Genomic DNA, 18,151 nt, shown 5'->3' with positions numbered 1-18,151 from the left:
TAGTGAACGCATACATAGGTTATGCTCACATATGTAAATGGTGTTTGCACCAGAACACATGTGAGGTATCGCTGCAAATGTCTAAATGAGAGCAATAATTCTAGCATTGGACCTTCTCTGTAACGCTAAGCTGGTAACCTGTAAAAATGTTTAAAGCCTGGTCTATGTAGGCTTTTAAGTACCGTATTTTGGCACCATTCCACGAGCGCATGAAATTTTAATGCATGACATGTTAGGTATCTATTTACTTGGCATATCATCTTTCATATTATACAAAAAAATTGGGGTATTTTTTAAATTCATTAAATTGTATATTAAAAAAAAAATATATATATATATATATATATATATATATATATATATATATATATATATATATATATATATATATTTTTTTTTTTATTTATTACACACACACACACACACATATGATGTCTGGGGGTTCAAAGTAATTTTCCAGCAAAAGATACGTATTAAGGAAGGGCAGATCTCTCATCATCCGCTGTTTTAGGTGAGCAATTTGCCAGAGCCACCAATTTGTGTAGAAAAAAAAAAAAAAGCAAGTATAAACCATGGAACAGCCTGTGTCCATGGAGTCCAGGTCTGGCAGAATTGGATGCCTGTTCAGATGCAAATGATTACTTTACAACCGTCGGCAGCAGAGTGAATACAGCTCTGTGAAGAGTGGCTTGTCAGCGTAATCTTTCCATGAGATACAATGAAGATAAAGCACAGACCAGCATTTGTAAAAGCTCCCAAACTAAATATGCAGCTCTGCAACACAAGAGGAAAAAAATAAACTTTGCAAATCCCCTTCTGAACAAAAACGGTTATGGGCTGGCTTTCTTGTCAAATGATATTTTACACCATCAAAATATGGGCAGAGATCTAGGAAATTACATTCCTGTCAATATCACCCTCTCACATTAAATATCCTAGCTGAATATCCACAGCACTGCCAGGAACGTTTTACTCAGTATCAGACAAATGTCATCAAAATGTTCATAAATCGCTAGCAAAGCTTATTTTCAAATAAAGGAGTTGCCAACCAGCCTAAGAAAACATAAAGAAGCTTTTCTTCAAGGCCTTCAGAATCCAGCAGCAGTCATTAAAGTATTCAGGCTAAGTTGTCTCTCTGAAACAGGTGGAAGTTATCCCTTGAAATAGCCTCTGGTATAGGTCACAAATTCTCAGCTTGCCAATTTGTATAAGCCTATTCTCGACTCTTAAAATTAAAAAAAAAGGCATGTTGTACAATGAAATTAGAACAATAAAACATGCATAAGTATTGGGCTTTGTCTTACTGATGTAACTGTCAACTCTTTGAGACCCTACAATAAATCATGTGAAAAAAAGTGCATATGTAAATGTGATGAAAATGTCTGCTAGATGGCTACATTGACCTTATCTAAAACCTTCCCTAAAAATCACAATAAAAGCTGGGGTCTCCATTACCTAATTTTGCACCAATGTTAGTCAGTTAGGCAAGCAGCTTTTATGGGTGCATACTAAACAAAGAAAAGAGAAAAGTTGGGAGGGCTGGTTAGCCCCTGACCAGCAAAAGTGCACAAGGGATAGGCAGTTCCCTAATAGCAGTAAACTGTAAAGCTGGCCATAGACGGTGCAATATTTTCCTGTAACCTGCGAAAATTGCTTGATTCAACTCTCAACACAGTCAGTGTTGATGGGGGGAATCCCTCCCATGGAGCTATTATGTTCTCTGGATGGGGGGGGAGCTGTCCCGGCCAGAAGATCACACAGTGGGGTTGATTTACTAAAACTGGAGAGTGCAAAATCTGATGCAGCTCTCCATAGAAACCAATCAGCTTCCAGGTTTTCTTTTGTCAAAGATTAATTGAACAAGCTGAAGTAAGACTGGCTACCATGCACAGTTGCACCAGCACTCACCAGTCTCAGTAAATCAACCCCAGCGATTATTGGCAGCGGCTATAGTCACTGGCAATAATCGCATGAAAAATCCGTTGTGCCCAAGTTGATCGATCGCTTATCTTGGCTACAATCAGCCTGCCTTTTACAATGTTCAAATCTCTGCCGGTCCCTGCTGAACTGGCTGAGATCTTTGGCCGGCTTTACGGGCAGTTTTAAAATATTGAAAAAGTCAACTCCACTAACCACAGCAGCAGGGACTAGATTAAATGCAAGCAAACACAGCTAAGCCCTTTATAGCTTCTGAAACTCACATTTTCTCAACTCATGCAATGCCTCGGCCAATAGGATAACTTTATAAATGCTCTGGAAGATCTATTACGCATTATCAGAATCCGGCTTTTAGGAGTGTTGGCCTGCCACATCCCGCACCTCACTATTGGTCATAGAGACTATCCATCACATTGATAGGTCAATATCCAGGGTACCAGGAGGGGGGTGGAGTGTTGTACCACTTTGTAAATAGAATATGACTTTAGATAAATGGTCTTGGGCCTTCTGAGCGGTTTATGAATATATAATTGACTAAAAAGAAATAAAACCTAAAATCTAAAAAGGTGCCTAAACACCTGCTTCAACCTGCAGTTGTTCCTTAGTTTGCCCATCTCACCCTGCTTCACACATATTCCTATTGGTCCGTGAGGCAGTCCATCATGGTGAGGAGCCAATAGAGGTGGAATGAAGAAGTGATCAAATTAGACACTACTAAGAAATCATGGAGCTTCGTCCAATTAGAACAGCCCAGTGATTTGGCATGGCAAGATAGGTGGGGGGGGGGTTATCCTAGAAGTGAAGATCCTATCAGAGATGAAATCTAATAATCGTGCTCCATTAAAAATGGTAAAGAAAATGAGTGGAGTTCTGTTTTAATATTCCTCATTGCCAAGCATGATAAGATCATCTGCCTATACACATACCCGGGTCTCCAGTTCAGAGGGGAACTTCGTCTGGAATTGACACAACGTGCCATTGGTGTAGTCCCTCTGGATAAACACTTTACCGGCCACAGCCGCTTGCGGTCTCATTGCCACAAATCTGAAAACAATTTTCAAATATATACCATTAGTGAACTGTACCAATCAATGTTAAGAACAAAGACATATACCATTTAAAGCAGAACTCTGGGATCGGCAAAAAATCCCCTATTAGTACACCCCCCCTACACAAAACACTAAACAGTTATTAAATTTGTGAAATTCCTTACCATTGAAAAGAAAAGTCGAATTGAATTTTCAGGAAGTCAGCTCTCTAATTCAAAAAATGCAGCCTGTTTTCTGCCAAGGAGGAGCTGTTAGAACAGTGATTACATCATATCCTCCAGTCTCTCTCTGCACTGTAATCAAACTACACTTCCCATCATGCTTCGGAAATTGGAGAGAATGTGGGAGGTACACTAGGCCTGTACATGTTAAATGTGAACAAGCCCACTTTAACATAAATCACACCCTTCATTCTGCAGACAGCAGCCACACTACTCAATAACACACAGCACGATAGGTAGGTTACTGCCTTAGAAATGCAAAGCATGTTTGTGCTCTCCCCCTCCAGCTACAGCAGGAGATAAACTTATTGCCCTTACGTAATCATTCCTGAACTGTAGACACATGCCCATAATTATATATTATACACGCCGTACTCTGCTGTAATTTAGTGTTATAAATATTCCTCCTCTTGCTGTAGCTTTGAGATCTTTCTAACAGCAATCAGTGCTTGTTAGGGAGAGAGAAAGGAAGGAAAAGAGAGAGAGAGAGAGAGAGAGAGAGAGAGAGAGAGAGAGAGAGAGAGAGAGAGAGAGAGAGAGAGAGAGAGAGAGAGAGAGAGAGAGAGAGAGAGAGAGAGAGAGAGAGAGAAGAAAGAAAGAAAAAGAAAAAGAAAGAAAGAAAAAGGAAAGTAAAGAAAAAGAAAGAAAGGCCCCTTTCACGCGATCGGACCGTTCAGGCCCACCTGTCAGTTTTGACGGCGGACCTGAACGGGCGCTCCATGTTGGCCTATGGAGCGACGGATGTCAGCGGTGACATGTCCGCTAACATCCGACCCGGTCCGATCCGCAAAAAGCAGACGGATAGCCCTACGTCCAGATCCATCACTGGCGGATCGGATGACATCTGATGAAAACGGACATGCTGTCCGTTTTCATCCGATCCCTCCATAGGCAGCAGCGGTGCTTGACAGCGGAGCGGAGAGGGACCTGTCATCCGCCGGCTCAGCGGAGATCAATGGAGAGATCTCCCGCTGAACCGGCGGACCGAGGCGGACTCCGTGGAAACGGAGTCCGCCTCGTGTGAATGAGGGCAAAGAAAAAGAAAGAAAGAAAAAGAAAGAAAAGAAAGAAAACCACCTCCATGGGTGGTATAGACCGGGGGCTGTGAGACCCCTCCGCCCACCACAGCAACCGGGGATGGAGGTAGAAGTCCCAGCTTGCTATAGAGAACTACAACTTGGAAGTGCCAAGACCCCTGGCTGGAAGTAAAGGAGGAATAGCAGCCAGCGCTCTTACAATCAGGAAATAACAGGGGATTAACATTTTTTTCTTCAAGATCAGCAGGCTATTACAGGGGAACTACAGAGTTCAGAAGACGATGAACAGCATAGTCTAGGAGGATAGGAGGTCAGCAACAAGGAGAAAAGTTTTTCCTCAGAGTTCTGCTTTAAGTATGCAGGCATCTCTCAATACGTACAGAAATAAATGGAGGGGCCAGTGAGCTACTGGTGGCAGGTCACCCAAAACATGAAACTTGCAGCTATAGTTATTATATAGTTATATTATATAAAATACTATGTGCAAAATGATCTGATCCATGTATTTGGTAAGCAAGTACAGAATGCACCTAAAATTAACTAACAATATAAGATCAAAACTGCAGTTAGACATCTACAGTACACATCTGGCAATAGAAAGCAGAAAATGCGGCACTTTGCTGAATACATGAAATGGATGTCTGAACCGACAGTCCTTGTGTGAAAGGCTCTGTGTCCCAAGTATGAAGCAACGCCAGCACACTATAGTAACAGTACAAACAGCAGCACATTTTTTTTCCGTCATCAAAAATGTGACAATTTGAAAACCGCCAAGGACCCCTTTTTCAGCCAGCCCCTAAATATCCTGCTACTATGATGTGCTGCTGATGCTTCAAACTTTGGACTAGTGTTGCATCGATACTAGAATTGGTGCCGATACCGAGTATTTGCACAAGTATCGGTAGTCGTGCAAATGCACCGATACTTTCAGGCTCGGTTCTTTGAGCTGTCAGTGGGTCTTCCCTGTTGACAGCTGAAGTGTTAAAGAAGTCCAGTAATTGGAGCTGTGAAGCCCTGAAGCACTAAAATAAAAAGAAACATTGTTTCTTTTTGAATCCTTCCTTTTCTTCATCTGCAGATCAAAACAAATGTTCCTCTGTTTAACCCCTTATAAACCCATAATTTACTCTAATCAGCCTTAAAGAGGAAGTAAAGCCTCTTTTAAAAAAAAAAATACACTCTGCAAGGCAAATGTATAATGAGCTAGTATGCATAGCATACTAGCTCATTAAGAATTACTTACCTGAGATCGAAGCCCCGGCATCGGCCCTCGTTCACCTCCTCCGACATCTATCCCGGAGTGACTTCTGGGTATTGCGGGTCCGGCGCTGTGACTGGCCGGAGCCGCGATGACGTCACTCCCATGCATGCGCGCTGGTCCTGCCACTAACGGCATGATCGCTGTTAGAAACGGAACGCTCAGTGCGCATGCGCCGTAGACATCGGTGACGCTATTCCTGCAAATACTTCCTAAACCTTTTAGGTTTGGGAGATATTTCTTGCACCTACAGGTAAGCCTTAATCTAGGATTACCTGTAGGTTAAAGTGGTTGTAATGGGTTTACAACCACTTTAACTCTCTAGTCTCCTCCATTTAATTATTTTCCTGCTTTTTTTTTTTTTTTGTTCACGTCTATTTTATAAACGATAAACAATTAAAACTTTTTTTTGTTTGCTTTGTTAGTGAATATTTTTACACATATATATTAACATATATTTACACATTTTTCATTGAAAAAGTGCAAAATAAAAAAAAAAAAAAAAAAAAATCTTTTGTCATTTGTAAATAACTTTTCGATGTTTTGTACCATTGCTGACAGCTGAAGTGAAAACAAAAAGTTGCGGTAGGTATCAATAATTGGCATCGGCCAAAAAAAAAAAAAAATTGTATCGGTGCATCCCTACTTTGGGCTATACCTTGCATCATTTTACTTAAAGGAGAAGTACAGCCAAAGCTTGTCTGGCTGTACTTCCCCTGTGGATCACAGGAGTTCAGTTCGTTCTGCACTCCTGTGACCCTTTTTCAGCAGACAGCAGGCCGAAGCCCGCTGTCAGCTGACATCACAGAGTCCAGGCTGGGGAAAAATCGCAACTATATGATCGGGATCCACTCAGGAGCCTGGACCGGCACCAGCTAAGCTTCTCCCGCCCCCTCTTTAGTCCAGTGCTTCAACTGCTCTCTCCTCACTGAGAACTGAGCGATCAGCGCTGTTTGTTCGCTCGGTTCTCAGCCTTAGAGCTGGTGGGGGACCGATGCTGCATCCACCTAGGTAAGTATGATTCTAAAAAAAAAAAAAAAAAAATAACAATCCATACTTCTGTTTTAAGTACCCCTAACTATTTTAAGCGGTATTAAACCTAAAGCAAAGATTTACTCATTTGCAGCTTACCAATTCTTAGATAAGATGGCTGCATTAGTTTTCTTTTTGGGGGGTTGCTTTCTTCTATTTTCACCTGGTGATCCTGCTATTAATTCTGGTGTTTTGCAACAGAACAAGCTCTTTTGCAGATGTATCAGTTAAAGGGATGAGACAAACCATTTAACATTGACAGGGGTGCATACAATGATCAGCTTTGGGTATGTAAAACCTTTATCCCAAAAGCAAAAAAAAAAAACAAAAAAAAAACTGTTGCTGTAACTGCTTATAAAGTACCAGATGGGGTTTGGCTTTAATTTGTTAGTCTGGTAGTCCATCTAACACCCCCCTCCCCCAGAGGCAAATTATGACTTAACTAAAAAAAAAAAAAAAAAAAAAAAAAAAAAAAAAAGGCTCTTTAAAAAAAGTTTAATTACCAGTCAGTCCATCAGGTATAAATAAAGGAAAAGAAAGCCTTAAAAAAAGAAAAGGAATGCAGCCACCACGTGTAAGGGCTGGTAACCTGCAATATATTCCACTTTTTGTTTTTTGGTCTTAAATACTCTTGAAGCCTGTGCGAATAAGGCCTAATGCTAAGGCTTTAGTACTTTGAGTCACTGACCTGGAACAAGAATACAGATGGTGTAAATCAGCAGTCCATGTCAGAAGGATTATTCTGGGTCAGTGACTCAAGGTAACAAGGACAGAAAGTCATCAGTTTCAACTGGAGAGGTCATCACAGCCAGCCTCCATATTTCTTTTATGTCATCTTTAATATAAAAAGAATACGTACTTGTCTCCAAAGTCAGTAACTGAAGTTGAAGGAAATCGATTACTCCACGTTCAACACAGAAAAGTTAGGAGCCAGGTGTGACTGGTCTTCTACTTCAACATATCTGTGCAGCCCTGCCATGCTGCATATTATTATTATTATTCACGATTTATATAGCACTAACAGTTTACACAGTGCTTTACAATGTAGAGGGGGGACAGCACAATTAGAGTATAGTTCAATACAGGAGGGCCCGCTTGTAGAGCTTACATTCTAAAGGTAGGGGATGGTGGTACAAAAAGTAATAGATGCGGGGAATGATCTGATGGGGGTGGTTCGGGGACAGTTGTTAGGTGGGTGTGGGATAGGCTTCCCTGAATAAGTGGGTTTTCAGGGATCTCCTAAAGGTGGACGGGTTAGAGGCTGATCGGACATACCGGGCAGGGAGTTCCAGAGGATGGGAGAGGCTCTGGAGAAGTCCTGCAGGCGAACATGGGAGGAGGTAACAAGGGAGCTAGAGAGCAGGAGGTCCTGGGAGGAGCAGAGGGGACGATTTGGGCGATATTTGCAGATGAGGTTGGTGATGTAGATGGGGGCGATGTTGTGAATGGCCTTGTATGTTGTGGTTAGCATATTGAATTTTATACGGTGGGGTAGGGGAAGCCAGTGAAGATATTGGCAGAGAGGGGCAGCAGTTACGGGTCGATTAGTGAGGTGTATTAGTCTAGCAGCAGCATTCATAATAGACTGAAGGAGGGATAGCCTGTGTAAGGGTAGCCATTAAGGAGAGAGTTGCAGGAGTCAAGGTGGGAAATAATCAAGGAGTGAATAAGTTGCTTTGTGGTGTGCGGAGGTTAAGGCGGCAGGATTTAGCCAGTGATTGGATATGTGGGGGCTGAAGGAGAGGTCAGAGTCAAGGATTACACCCAGGACCCTGGCATGTGTGGAGGGACCAATGGTTGTGCTGTTGATCTTAATGGTGAATAGGGGGGGGGGGGGGGGGGAAGGGAGCAGGAAATATTACAATAATACCCATACAATGCTATGTAAAGGCTATTACCAGTAATAAACCTGCATGTGCCAAGCTGTTTGAACATAAATCTGTAATTTATAAAAGATAAGTGTACAGTTACTACACACATAGCATCTCAAAATGAAAAAAAACAACATTAAGGGCCAGTTCACACCATAGAAACGCAGTCCAGATGCTTTTCTGCATGCGCGTTTTTAATGCGCTTTTGGGGCAGTCCAGTGCATTTTTTTCCCCCCTATTATTATCTTAACCTTAAATATGAATGTGTGTGTTCCAGTGCATTTTTGGTGCGTTCCAGTACAGCCCAATGCAGGAAAACGCAGCATGTTCTACTTTTTACTGGAACGCACTGGAACTGCAAGCACTGGTGTGAACTATGCCATTGAAAACCATACAACATACTTTCCATGAGTTTTTGATGCAGAAAGACAAAAAAGAGAACCTGTTACATTTGCCATTCAGGACAAAATGACATGGTCTATTAAAAGGATTCCTCTGTCCACTATATACTCACCTTTCCAGAATATTAGAATGAGCAGTGGATGGCGGGTGCAATGCCAGGCTCCTGCAGACTCTTCCTCCAGCTCTCTGCCTATATCGAGGTACAGACTTTCAGTTGGAGAGCTGGAGAAAGTGTCAATGGACTACGAGTGTGGCCATCACCACACTTGTGTTCCACTGAGAACTACAAGTCCATCTGCCACAGTGGAAGACAGGACTTGTAGTTCGGCATTCACAAATCTCTGTGAATGAATGATGCAGTTGTGCAGGTGGTGATATCATAGTTTTGCACCATGTTACACCTAAATATGGGTATAACATGGTACAGAAGGTGGTGTTAACCTTTCCAGTGTATGTAAACCCCAACAAGAACTCATGTTATGGAGAAAATAGGGAGGTGTTCTGTAGCCCTCACACACCTTCTGTCCTAAGGTGACAACACTGTTTCTTAATAGATATAGTGGAGCGAGTGTTGTCACCTTAGGACAGGAAGAATCACCAGGTGTGGCAGGTTTAGATACTATGATAAATATCAGGCTGAAAGTCTCCAGGAAAAGAAGAGCTCTTCTAGGTGTCCCCTTCCTCCTCTCCGTTCCAATGCTGGCAAGCCTCTGCAAGACTATTCCACATGGGTGTCAGAGGTCTGTGCCCCCCACTACATGCTGTGGTTTCTTCCTCAGAACCCTCCGTCACTGCTGAGTCCCGTTGTGATGAATTTTTTTTAAGGAAGGAACCACGGCACACGGTGGAGGACAGACACTCCCAGAAAAATCAGATTCTGGAGGAGTGATGGAAAAGAGGAAAGTTAGGAGACCCCATCCACTGCACAGGTGAGTAGATTACCTTTTCCATCAAAGGAAACAGTTTTTGCTGGATGTTTAGAGCAGCAACGCAGCTGGCTTACAGCTGTGCTAAACCTTATCATTTTTATCTAAAACACTTTGTTCACAAATAAATGTAGCAGCAGCTGATAAACCATTCCTTGTCAAACAGTGCGGAAGGAGTCACATGACTCGTTGTTTACAGCTTCACCCTCCGAATATCTCATCGCCGATCACATGAACTCCCAGGCGGGGAGCACTCACTCTACAAGTAACCTGGGTACACACAGCTTGGTTTTTGTTTAAAAGCAAGGTAGATGGAGGAATCTCTCCCGCCAGGACATTGTATTGACAGCAGGCACTCTCTGCTGGCAGAATACAATGATCAGCACTGCAGCCGACTGGCTGCAAGCCACTAATCAAAAGAAGGTTTTCCAGCAGGTCCATTTGAAAGAAGCCAATCAAAATATTGAACCCTGACGAACAATGAGTGCTAAACACGATCAAAATTTAGCTGGTCCCTGCTGAACTGGACAAATTTTGATCCGTATGTACCCAGCTTCAGTCAGCTGATCACAGTATTCAGGACCACAAGTCCCATCAGTGATTGCGATACCACTCAGGTCTGTCCCTTCATTGATAAAAACTGCCCTATGTTAAGACGCTGCCTGTGCTGTGGAGCTGCTGTCATCCCAGGGAGCTGTCTTCTGTTTGTTTTCATCTCGGGCTGCAGGCAGTGTCCACATTTTGGCATAGTCCTATCCCAGGGAGCGGGCACACACGGGTGGCTCCATAGGTCCCTGCAAGGGAAAGGAGACCCTAAACCAGAAAGAGAGAAGAGGCATCGATGATGGGACTGGAAAAAACTGGAAGAAAGGCAAATATTTTCCATTTCAGCTGTGGGCTTCTTTACCTCCACTGTATGTCTGCCTCTCCTTTTTTTTTACAGATTGCCTTTAATCTTTTTGTCTTGTTGTACCATAGTGCGCACTCTTGCAATGAATGCCAGGTGCAATAAAAAAAAGTGAGCACATAAGAAGTGAAGCACACAAATGAGTGCACATGGTGTACACTTGGTCCTCCTCTGAAGAGAAAGAACCCTGTCCCTGATCCCCTTGAGGCACAAGACTCCTAAATGGGAGACTGGGGCACTCATGGTCCACCCGGCTCGAATTAGGTGGACCCCATTCTTCAGAGGACCTGCCGAGGAAGACCCGCCAAACTACTAGGTGGGGCTCCCCCAAATGGAGACGTGCCCTCCCCCCCAAGAATTTCAGGGCAAATCTGAGAACCTGAAGCGAGCAAAATAATTACTTTGCAGTGTCAAAATGCTAAACAGTGGCGGGCCTCCTGTTCCTGCAGGTCACATCACCGCTGCAGCTTTCCTATTTTCTGGTGTACATTGTGGGGTCTGTGTGAACAACAAATTATCTCTTATTAATGTCCACCTGTGATATAGGAGGAGTCCTTTATTTCTCCCAGGGTTCAGAGAAGCAGGATCTTCCATCCTATGGATAGCGTAGGACCCACTGACAATGGGGTACGTTGACGCAGTAAGTGGGCTTAAGCACCGTATTGCCATATGATGTTACCAAATCCCCATTTTTTTTTTTTAAATGTTCAGGTATTTTAAATAGCCTTGCAGGACTTAAATGTCATTTTTGTTATGTGTGCGCTGTAATATTTTGTTCTGTTCTCCCGTGTGTGCGTGTGTGTGTGTGTGTGTGTGGACACCGACAGGCAGCCTCTGCTCCTTCTACCAGGGAAATGATTGGCAGTGACTCCGGAGGGAGGAGCGGAGGCGGGTCTTCAATGCCTTCTCTTTGGAGGAGGCGGGGCAAAGGGCAGCATCTTCACATCAGCTGAATTTTCTTAGGCCCCTTTCACACTGGGGCGGTGGGGGCGTCAGCGGTACAACAGCGCTATTTTTAGCGCTGCTGTACCGTCGTTCTTGCAGCGGTATTCGGCCGCTAGCGGTGCGGTTTTAACCCCCGCTGGCGGCCGAAAAAGGGTTAAAATCCCTCGTACAGCGCGGCTATAGCCGCGGTATTGCCGCGGTATAGCCGCGCTGTCCCATTGATTTCAATGGGCAGGAGTGGTGAAGGAGCGGTGAATACACCGCTCCTTCACCACTCCAAAAAAGCGGTTTGCAGGACTTTTTTCACCGCCCTGCCTGCGCACCGCTTCAGTGTGAAAGCCCTCGGGCTTTCACACTGAACAAACAGCGGAGGCTGTTTAGGGGCGGTTTGCAGGCGGTATTTTTAGCGCAATACCGCCTACAAACCGCCCCAGTGTGAAAGGGGTCTTAATGAAGGGGCAAGCATGAGCTGGCACAAAGCATGATGGGTTGTGTAGTCTCCACTGAGGTTCGTACTAATGACCAGGGAAATGGTGAACAGAAGACTGCTGGATGATGTGTCTCTAATATCATCAAAATGTAAGGTTTCTTAGAAATCCTTTGTTGCGTTGTGATAGTTTGGAAGACACTGCTACATTTATAAAGAAAAATAATGGACTTTAAAGCAGAGTTCCACCCAGAAATGGAACTTCTGCGGATCGAATTCCTACCCCCCCCCCCCCGGTGCCACATTTGGCACCTTTCAGGAGGGGGAGTAGATACCAGTCAAATCCAGGTATCGGCTCCCACTTCCCTGAAAAAACGCAATCTTGTGCGACGAACCATGCAATGTCCGGCCCCTAACCTCCCCCCCCGCCTTCTGGGAGACACACAGGTCCCAGAAAACAGCAGGGACCATTCAGAAAGCGCAGCAAGACTCGTGCATGCGCAGTAGGAAACAGGCTGTGAACTTCCTGCTTCCCTAAGTAAGGATGCCGGCGCCTGCACCCAGAGCGGAGGGACGGGTCTGCTTCGGGTGCCGACATCGTGGGCTCCCTGGACAAGTGAAGTGTCCATATATTAAAAGTCAGCAGCTGCAGTATTTGTAGCTGCTGACCTGTTTTTTTTTTTACCCAGGCGGAACTCCTGGGTAACTTATACTACTTATTTAACACCTTCTCATCTGGCCTATAGTACAATGAACTTCTGCGGAGCAAAATGCGTTGCGGCAGAATGGCACCGCATTTTTAAATGCCACTGAAATGAATGGCACCTGAACACACTGATGTGCGATTTGCCATTTTAACAGCGCAATTTGAAATCGCAGGCAGAATCGTGGCGATTCAAAATGCCAATGTGTGAATGTTGCCTTAGACGTACGCCTGAGACATGACCCCTCTGAAAAGCAATCCATGTTTCACAGGCGATTGACAAATGCGACGCCCACCTCACCTCCTGTATAAACCCCATCTTTGCTGACAAACGCACTGCACGTGGTTGTGGGGCTTCCACATTCACTTGAATTGGTCGTGTTCATTGAGCTCACCGGCCCCCTCTCCTCTCTGTGATGTAAGAAACAAGAAGAGATGGGCAACAAGGACTTATTTCGTTCCGATACTGATTTCATGTTTACAGGTTGTTACCAGGGTGGATAAAAATCTAATATTTTTTTTTTCTAATAATTTTTTTTTATTATTTAAATCAGATTTTTATTTTTTATCAAACTTATTTTAATAAAATGCTTTTGGAGTAAAAATATATCTAAAGATAGTTTTCGATTTAAGATAAATTAATAATTTAGTTTTTTCAGCATGAAATCGAGCTTAGTTATGTAGCATGAGGCTGTACATTCTGCAAGATTTACATTTTTGATAAACTCATTCAATGAATCCAAGCTCTGCGAGCCGAGATAGCATACACTGCATTCACACAGTTCCACAGTAACCACGAGACAAAACCAAGGTCAGGAATATTCCTTTATCCCATTGTTTTGCAAATCGATGTACACTACAAACTGTACGATTGAATCAGTTCTGATATTGTCGTTTTACTGACCTGACAGCTTCTTATTCTAAATAGGAAACCTTCATTTTGTTTGCAAATATCAAAGAGTCTAACAAGAATAAGTCCTTACATTTAAAGAGTACCTGTCATTTCAGATCCATCATGGCAGCGCCTGTTAGCGGACATCCACTCACCTGCTGCCGCCGCCACGTCCCTCACCTTGTTGTGTCACTGCCGCATCACCAGCCGTCCCATTAAAGTGAATGGAACTGTCGGTGAGTCAACAGCGGATCAGAGGAGGAGCCGCTGAGGGACAGAGATGACAGTTGCTCTTTAAAAATTATGATTTAAATCAAAGCATTAGTAGCGATTTAAATCGACTTGATTTAAATCAGCTCCACCCTGATTGTTATCGGCTTATACAACATCTGATCAAACAGATTTTCTCGGTTTAATCAGACGCTTCGGGAGGCCAGAGGAGTGATATGGGGATCTTTCAGTAAAGTGTACCTGTCACCGCCCATGCTGTCACAAGGGTTGTTGTTTATTTATTGTGATAGCAATAGAGCTGTAAAAAATTAATTATAAAAAAAAAAGTTTTTTAAAGCGACAGTGTAAGAAAAAAAGTTTGAAATAAAATATAAAACATTTAAAGTGCCCCCGTCCCCGTGAGTACATATGTGGGTCCCGCACACGTATGTAAACATTGATCTCACCACACGTGACGGTACAGAGTCATTTTCTAGCAAAAATGACAACTGGGGTAGAAGTGGATCTGTCAGCACCAGGTAAAAAAAAAAAAAAAAACTATTGTCTTATTTGGAGAATAAGATCATCGCTTAGTGTCACTTTATATAAAGCCTTATGTCGGAATCCCACCAGGAAGGTGACATGGACGGATACAATCCTCCCCGAGCTGGGTGTGATCCCCCCACCCCCATACACAGCACTACAGGACGGACTGTTATCATCCCCGGACCGCCGCTCTGCGGAAATAACAAAGAAAAACAAAACACAAATAGTCAATAATCCATCCGAACTCACCCGACTTCCGATAGCTGCAACCAGCGATGCTTTGCGGCAGCCGTAAAGGAAGCGAGGGCCGAACCGAGAGGGATCACGTGACCGAGAACGGGCCCACGTGACAGCCGAGACTGTCTCATCTCAGAGGCATGTGTGTCGGAACTCCGATAGATAGGAGACACTGAGTGTAACCATGGTAACAATCATACATCATATCATCAAATCAGATAATGATGATTACAATAATAATATTGAATATAATATTAATAACACTGATTATAATATTGATACTACATATAATATTACACAATACAGTAATAATAATAATACTGAATAGAATAAGCAGCCTGTCCATTGGGGGGTACAGAGGCGCCACCCCTATAGCTCCCAACTGTCCCTGATTTCAAAGGACTGTCCCTGATTTGGAGCATTGTCCCTCTGTCCCTCTTTCCTCCTCATTTGTCCCTCATTTTGGTCTGATCCATATAGTTGTATATAAAATGCACTTTTTATCTATCAAAAAGTGTTTCCCAGTGCTGAACCTTTCATCTGATTTCTAAATTGTTGCATTTGGAAATTCCAAAAGCCACTATAAAGGAATAGTAATGGTAAAAAAAGCACTTTGGGTGGGTTTAACCAATCTTGCTTTTTTGTACAATTCACCACTTGCCGACCATCCGCCGCAGTTGTACTGCGGCAGAATGGCGCGGCTGGGCGAAACAACGTTATGTAACGTCGCTTCGCTCTGTGGCCACTAGGGGGCACGTGCGTGCTGCCGGAAGCACCTGATTAGAGTCATAGGCTTTAAAAGGCCTCAGAAGAAGTGGACATGGAGCGCAGAGCATTGCACATGCAGTCCACCCAGGCATGTTAGAAAAGCAAATTAATATTTGCTTTTCTAACACTGAACTGCCTCTCCGCCAATTAGGAGGCATGGGTCTAATACTGGTCACCTGATTGGCTGAAGGCACAGGCGATCCCATTGGCCAGCTAGCAGAAGCGAAGAAGAAATGCACGGAGGACACAGGAGCCATCGCCTGAGTCCTGCTACCCGTCCCACAGCTCACCCCCGTCACCCGCTGTCTGACCTGCCAACAAGATAGTGTGAGTGCCGGTCAGACAGCGAGCGGGCGGGGGCTCACAGTGGCTGTATATGATGGGCACAGAGGCTGCAATTGATGTGACACAGTGGCTGCATATGATGGGCACAGAGGCTGCAATTGATGGGGCATAGAGGCTGCATTTCATGGGCACAGAGGCTGCATATGATGGGCACAGTGGCTGCATTTCATGGGCACAGTGGCTGCATTTCATGGGTACAGAGGCTGCATATGATGGGCACAGAGGCTGCAATTGATGTGACACAGTGGCTGCATATGATGGGCACAGAGGCTGCAATTGATGAGGCACAGAGGCTGCATTTAATGGGCACAGAGGCTGCATATGATGGGCACAGTGGCTGCAATTGATGGGCACAGAGGCTGCATTCAATGGGCACAGAAGGTGCATATGATGGGCACAGTGGCTGCATATGATGGGCACAGAGGCTGCAATTGATGAGGCACAGAGGCTGCATTTAATGGGCACAGAGGCTGCATATGATGGGCACAGTGGCTGCAATTGATGGGCACAGAGGCTGCATTCAATGGGCACAGAAGCTGCATATGATGGGCACAGTGGCTGCAATTGATGGGCACAGAGGCTGCACATGATGGGCACAGAGGCTGCACATGATGGGCACAGAGGCTGCATTTCATGGGCACAGAGGCTGCATATGATGGGCACAGTGGCTGCAATTGATGGCACAGAGGCTGCATTTGGTGTTTTTATTTCAGGATTTTTCAGGATTTTTCAGTTTGCGCCCCCCCCCCCCCAACTATTTTGAGCACCAGCCTCCACAGCTTGAGACTGGGGCAGAGGTTCATCTTCCAGCAGGACAACAACCCTAAACATACAGTCAGAGCTACAATGGAATGGTTTAGATTAAAGCATATATAATGGTTTAGATTAAAGGCATAGTAAACACAGTTTACTATAAACGAATAAAAAAAAAAAAAAAAAACAACCCATCACTGACACTGATTTATTAAAACAAATAAGGGGTTGGAAAATGACACATTTACCGGCTCCTTCCCTGCTCTCCATTCTGACAAATCCCCCACAGCAGCCGGTGGGAGAGGCAGCACTTTGGAGAGGTATGAGTGGGGGGGGGGACCAGGGAAGGACATAGAGGCCTCAGGGCAGCAGGACAGGGATAGGGTGGTGACGAGTGTGGCATGTGAAGGAGCCAATGCCCTTCATTTCCCTCCTGCAGTCGCTGAATGTCTGCGGGAGGGAAAGGAGGGTTCAGAGGCTGCATGGAGGGATCGGTTCTTCTACATGCTGCCACCCTCACCACTCTCCTACCCAGGCATATAGGGGGGGTGCGCACGACCCCCTGCAGCAGGGGGCCGGGTCTCAATGGCGACCCCTGTGACCCCTGTACATACGCCCTTAACCACTGATCTATACTATGAGCAGAATAAACCAGAACAAACATATGGGGAGGATGAGTCTTCTGTACTCTTTATTTTTCCCCAGAGACACATTAGAAGCCCCAGGTCCCAGTTAGGTGTCAAATCTCAAAAATTAAATAGTTTGAGCCAGAGGGGTGCACAATCTGGGTAAACCATTGTCAGCACACAGTTCTTCTCACAGCTGGGGCCGACCCAAAAGTTGCTGTCAGTGTAGGGCTTTTGTAGACGGAAAAAAATAATAGTTACTTACCACAGACTCCAGCTTCTCAGAGGTTACATTACTCATCTCATTTTTCTGGTATCCTAGGAAAGCTGAGGTTCCCAAATCATGGTAGAATGTACTCCTGTACTTTGTGAGTGGGTCAGAGGCCAGGGTCTTCAATATGTACTGCTTTTTTAGTGCTAATGTGTTTTTTTAGGATTTAGATAGCATTTTGAGAGAGGGGTTCAAATAGATAGAGGTTAGTTATTTTTTTTAGAGAAAGGTCTGCATTAAAGCTGCTATAGATACAATGGTCCACCTTGCACCAATGTAAGAAGGCATATACCGTACATATGGCATAACTGTGGGATCCCTGTGGAAGCTGGAAATCACTGTAGTGATCGCCTGTCCTCCAGGTCCGAGTGGCTTCCCTGCTGCATAGTGAACCCAGGGGTTTGCTCGCTCGGCATGGTCTTCATTCACAGAACACCTTGCATTTTTTACAAGGCGTTCTCTGATTGGAGTAGGTGGAGATCAAGACGTCAGCGCCCCGCCTCTCTGCCTCATCCAATCAAACAAAGCCTTGCAAGGTATTCTGTGAATGGAGCTAAGCCAGCAACCTCCGTGTGGTTACTATGCAGCAGTGCAGCGCCTCCGCACGGGACCGGAAAGGAGCAGTGATCAGTAGAGCAATGGATTTTCAGCTTCCACATGTATCCCACAGGTATGGCATATGCATACTTGCATTAGTCCAAGCTGAACCAATGTATCTATGCTATAAAATTCAGATCTGGAATTCAGCTTAACCACTTCAGCCCCGGAAGAATTTACCCCCTTCCTG

General features: G+C 44.4%; 1 protein-coding gene across 1 annotated transcript in view; it reads right to left on the bottom strand.

Moving 5' to 3' along the window:
* The window catches only part of GOLGA7 (golgin A7), a 31,558-nt gene extending 16,800 nt beyond the window's left edge, over window positions 1–14,758 (bottom strand). The window contains exons 1-2 of the mRNA XM_073622210.1: window positions 14,614–14,758; window positions 2,865–2,982 (exon numbers count right to left, since the gene is read on the bottom strand). Of these exons, the coding sequence (XP_073478311.1) occupies window positions 2,865–2,982; window positions 14,614–14,732 (237 nt within the window). The 5' untranslated portion in view covers window positions 14,733–14,758. The remainder of the gene's footprint in view (window positions 1–2,864; window positions 2,983–14,613) is intronic.
* Between the last annotated feature and the right edge of the window lie 3,393 nt (window positions 14,759–18,151).

This window comes from Aquarana catesbeiana, linkage group LG03 (assembly GCF_042186555.1).
Source record: "Aquarana catesbeiana isolate 2022-GZ linkage group LG03, ASM4218655v1, whole genome shotgun sequence".
NCBI classification, from domain to species: Eukaryota; Metazoa; Chordata; class Amphibia; order Anura; family Ranidae; genus Aquarana; species Aquarana catesbeiana.
The sequence above is the reverse complement of the archived record's forward strand: the minus strand, read 5'-3'. Positions and strand labels throughout refer to the sequence as shown.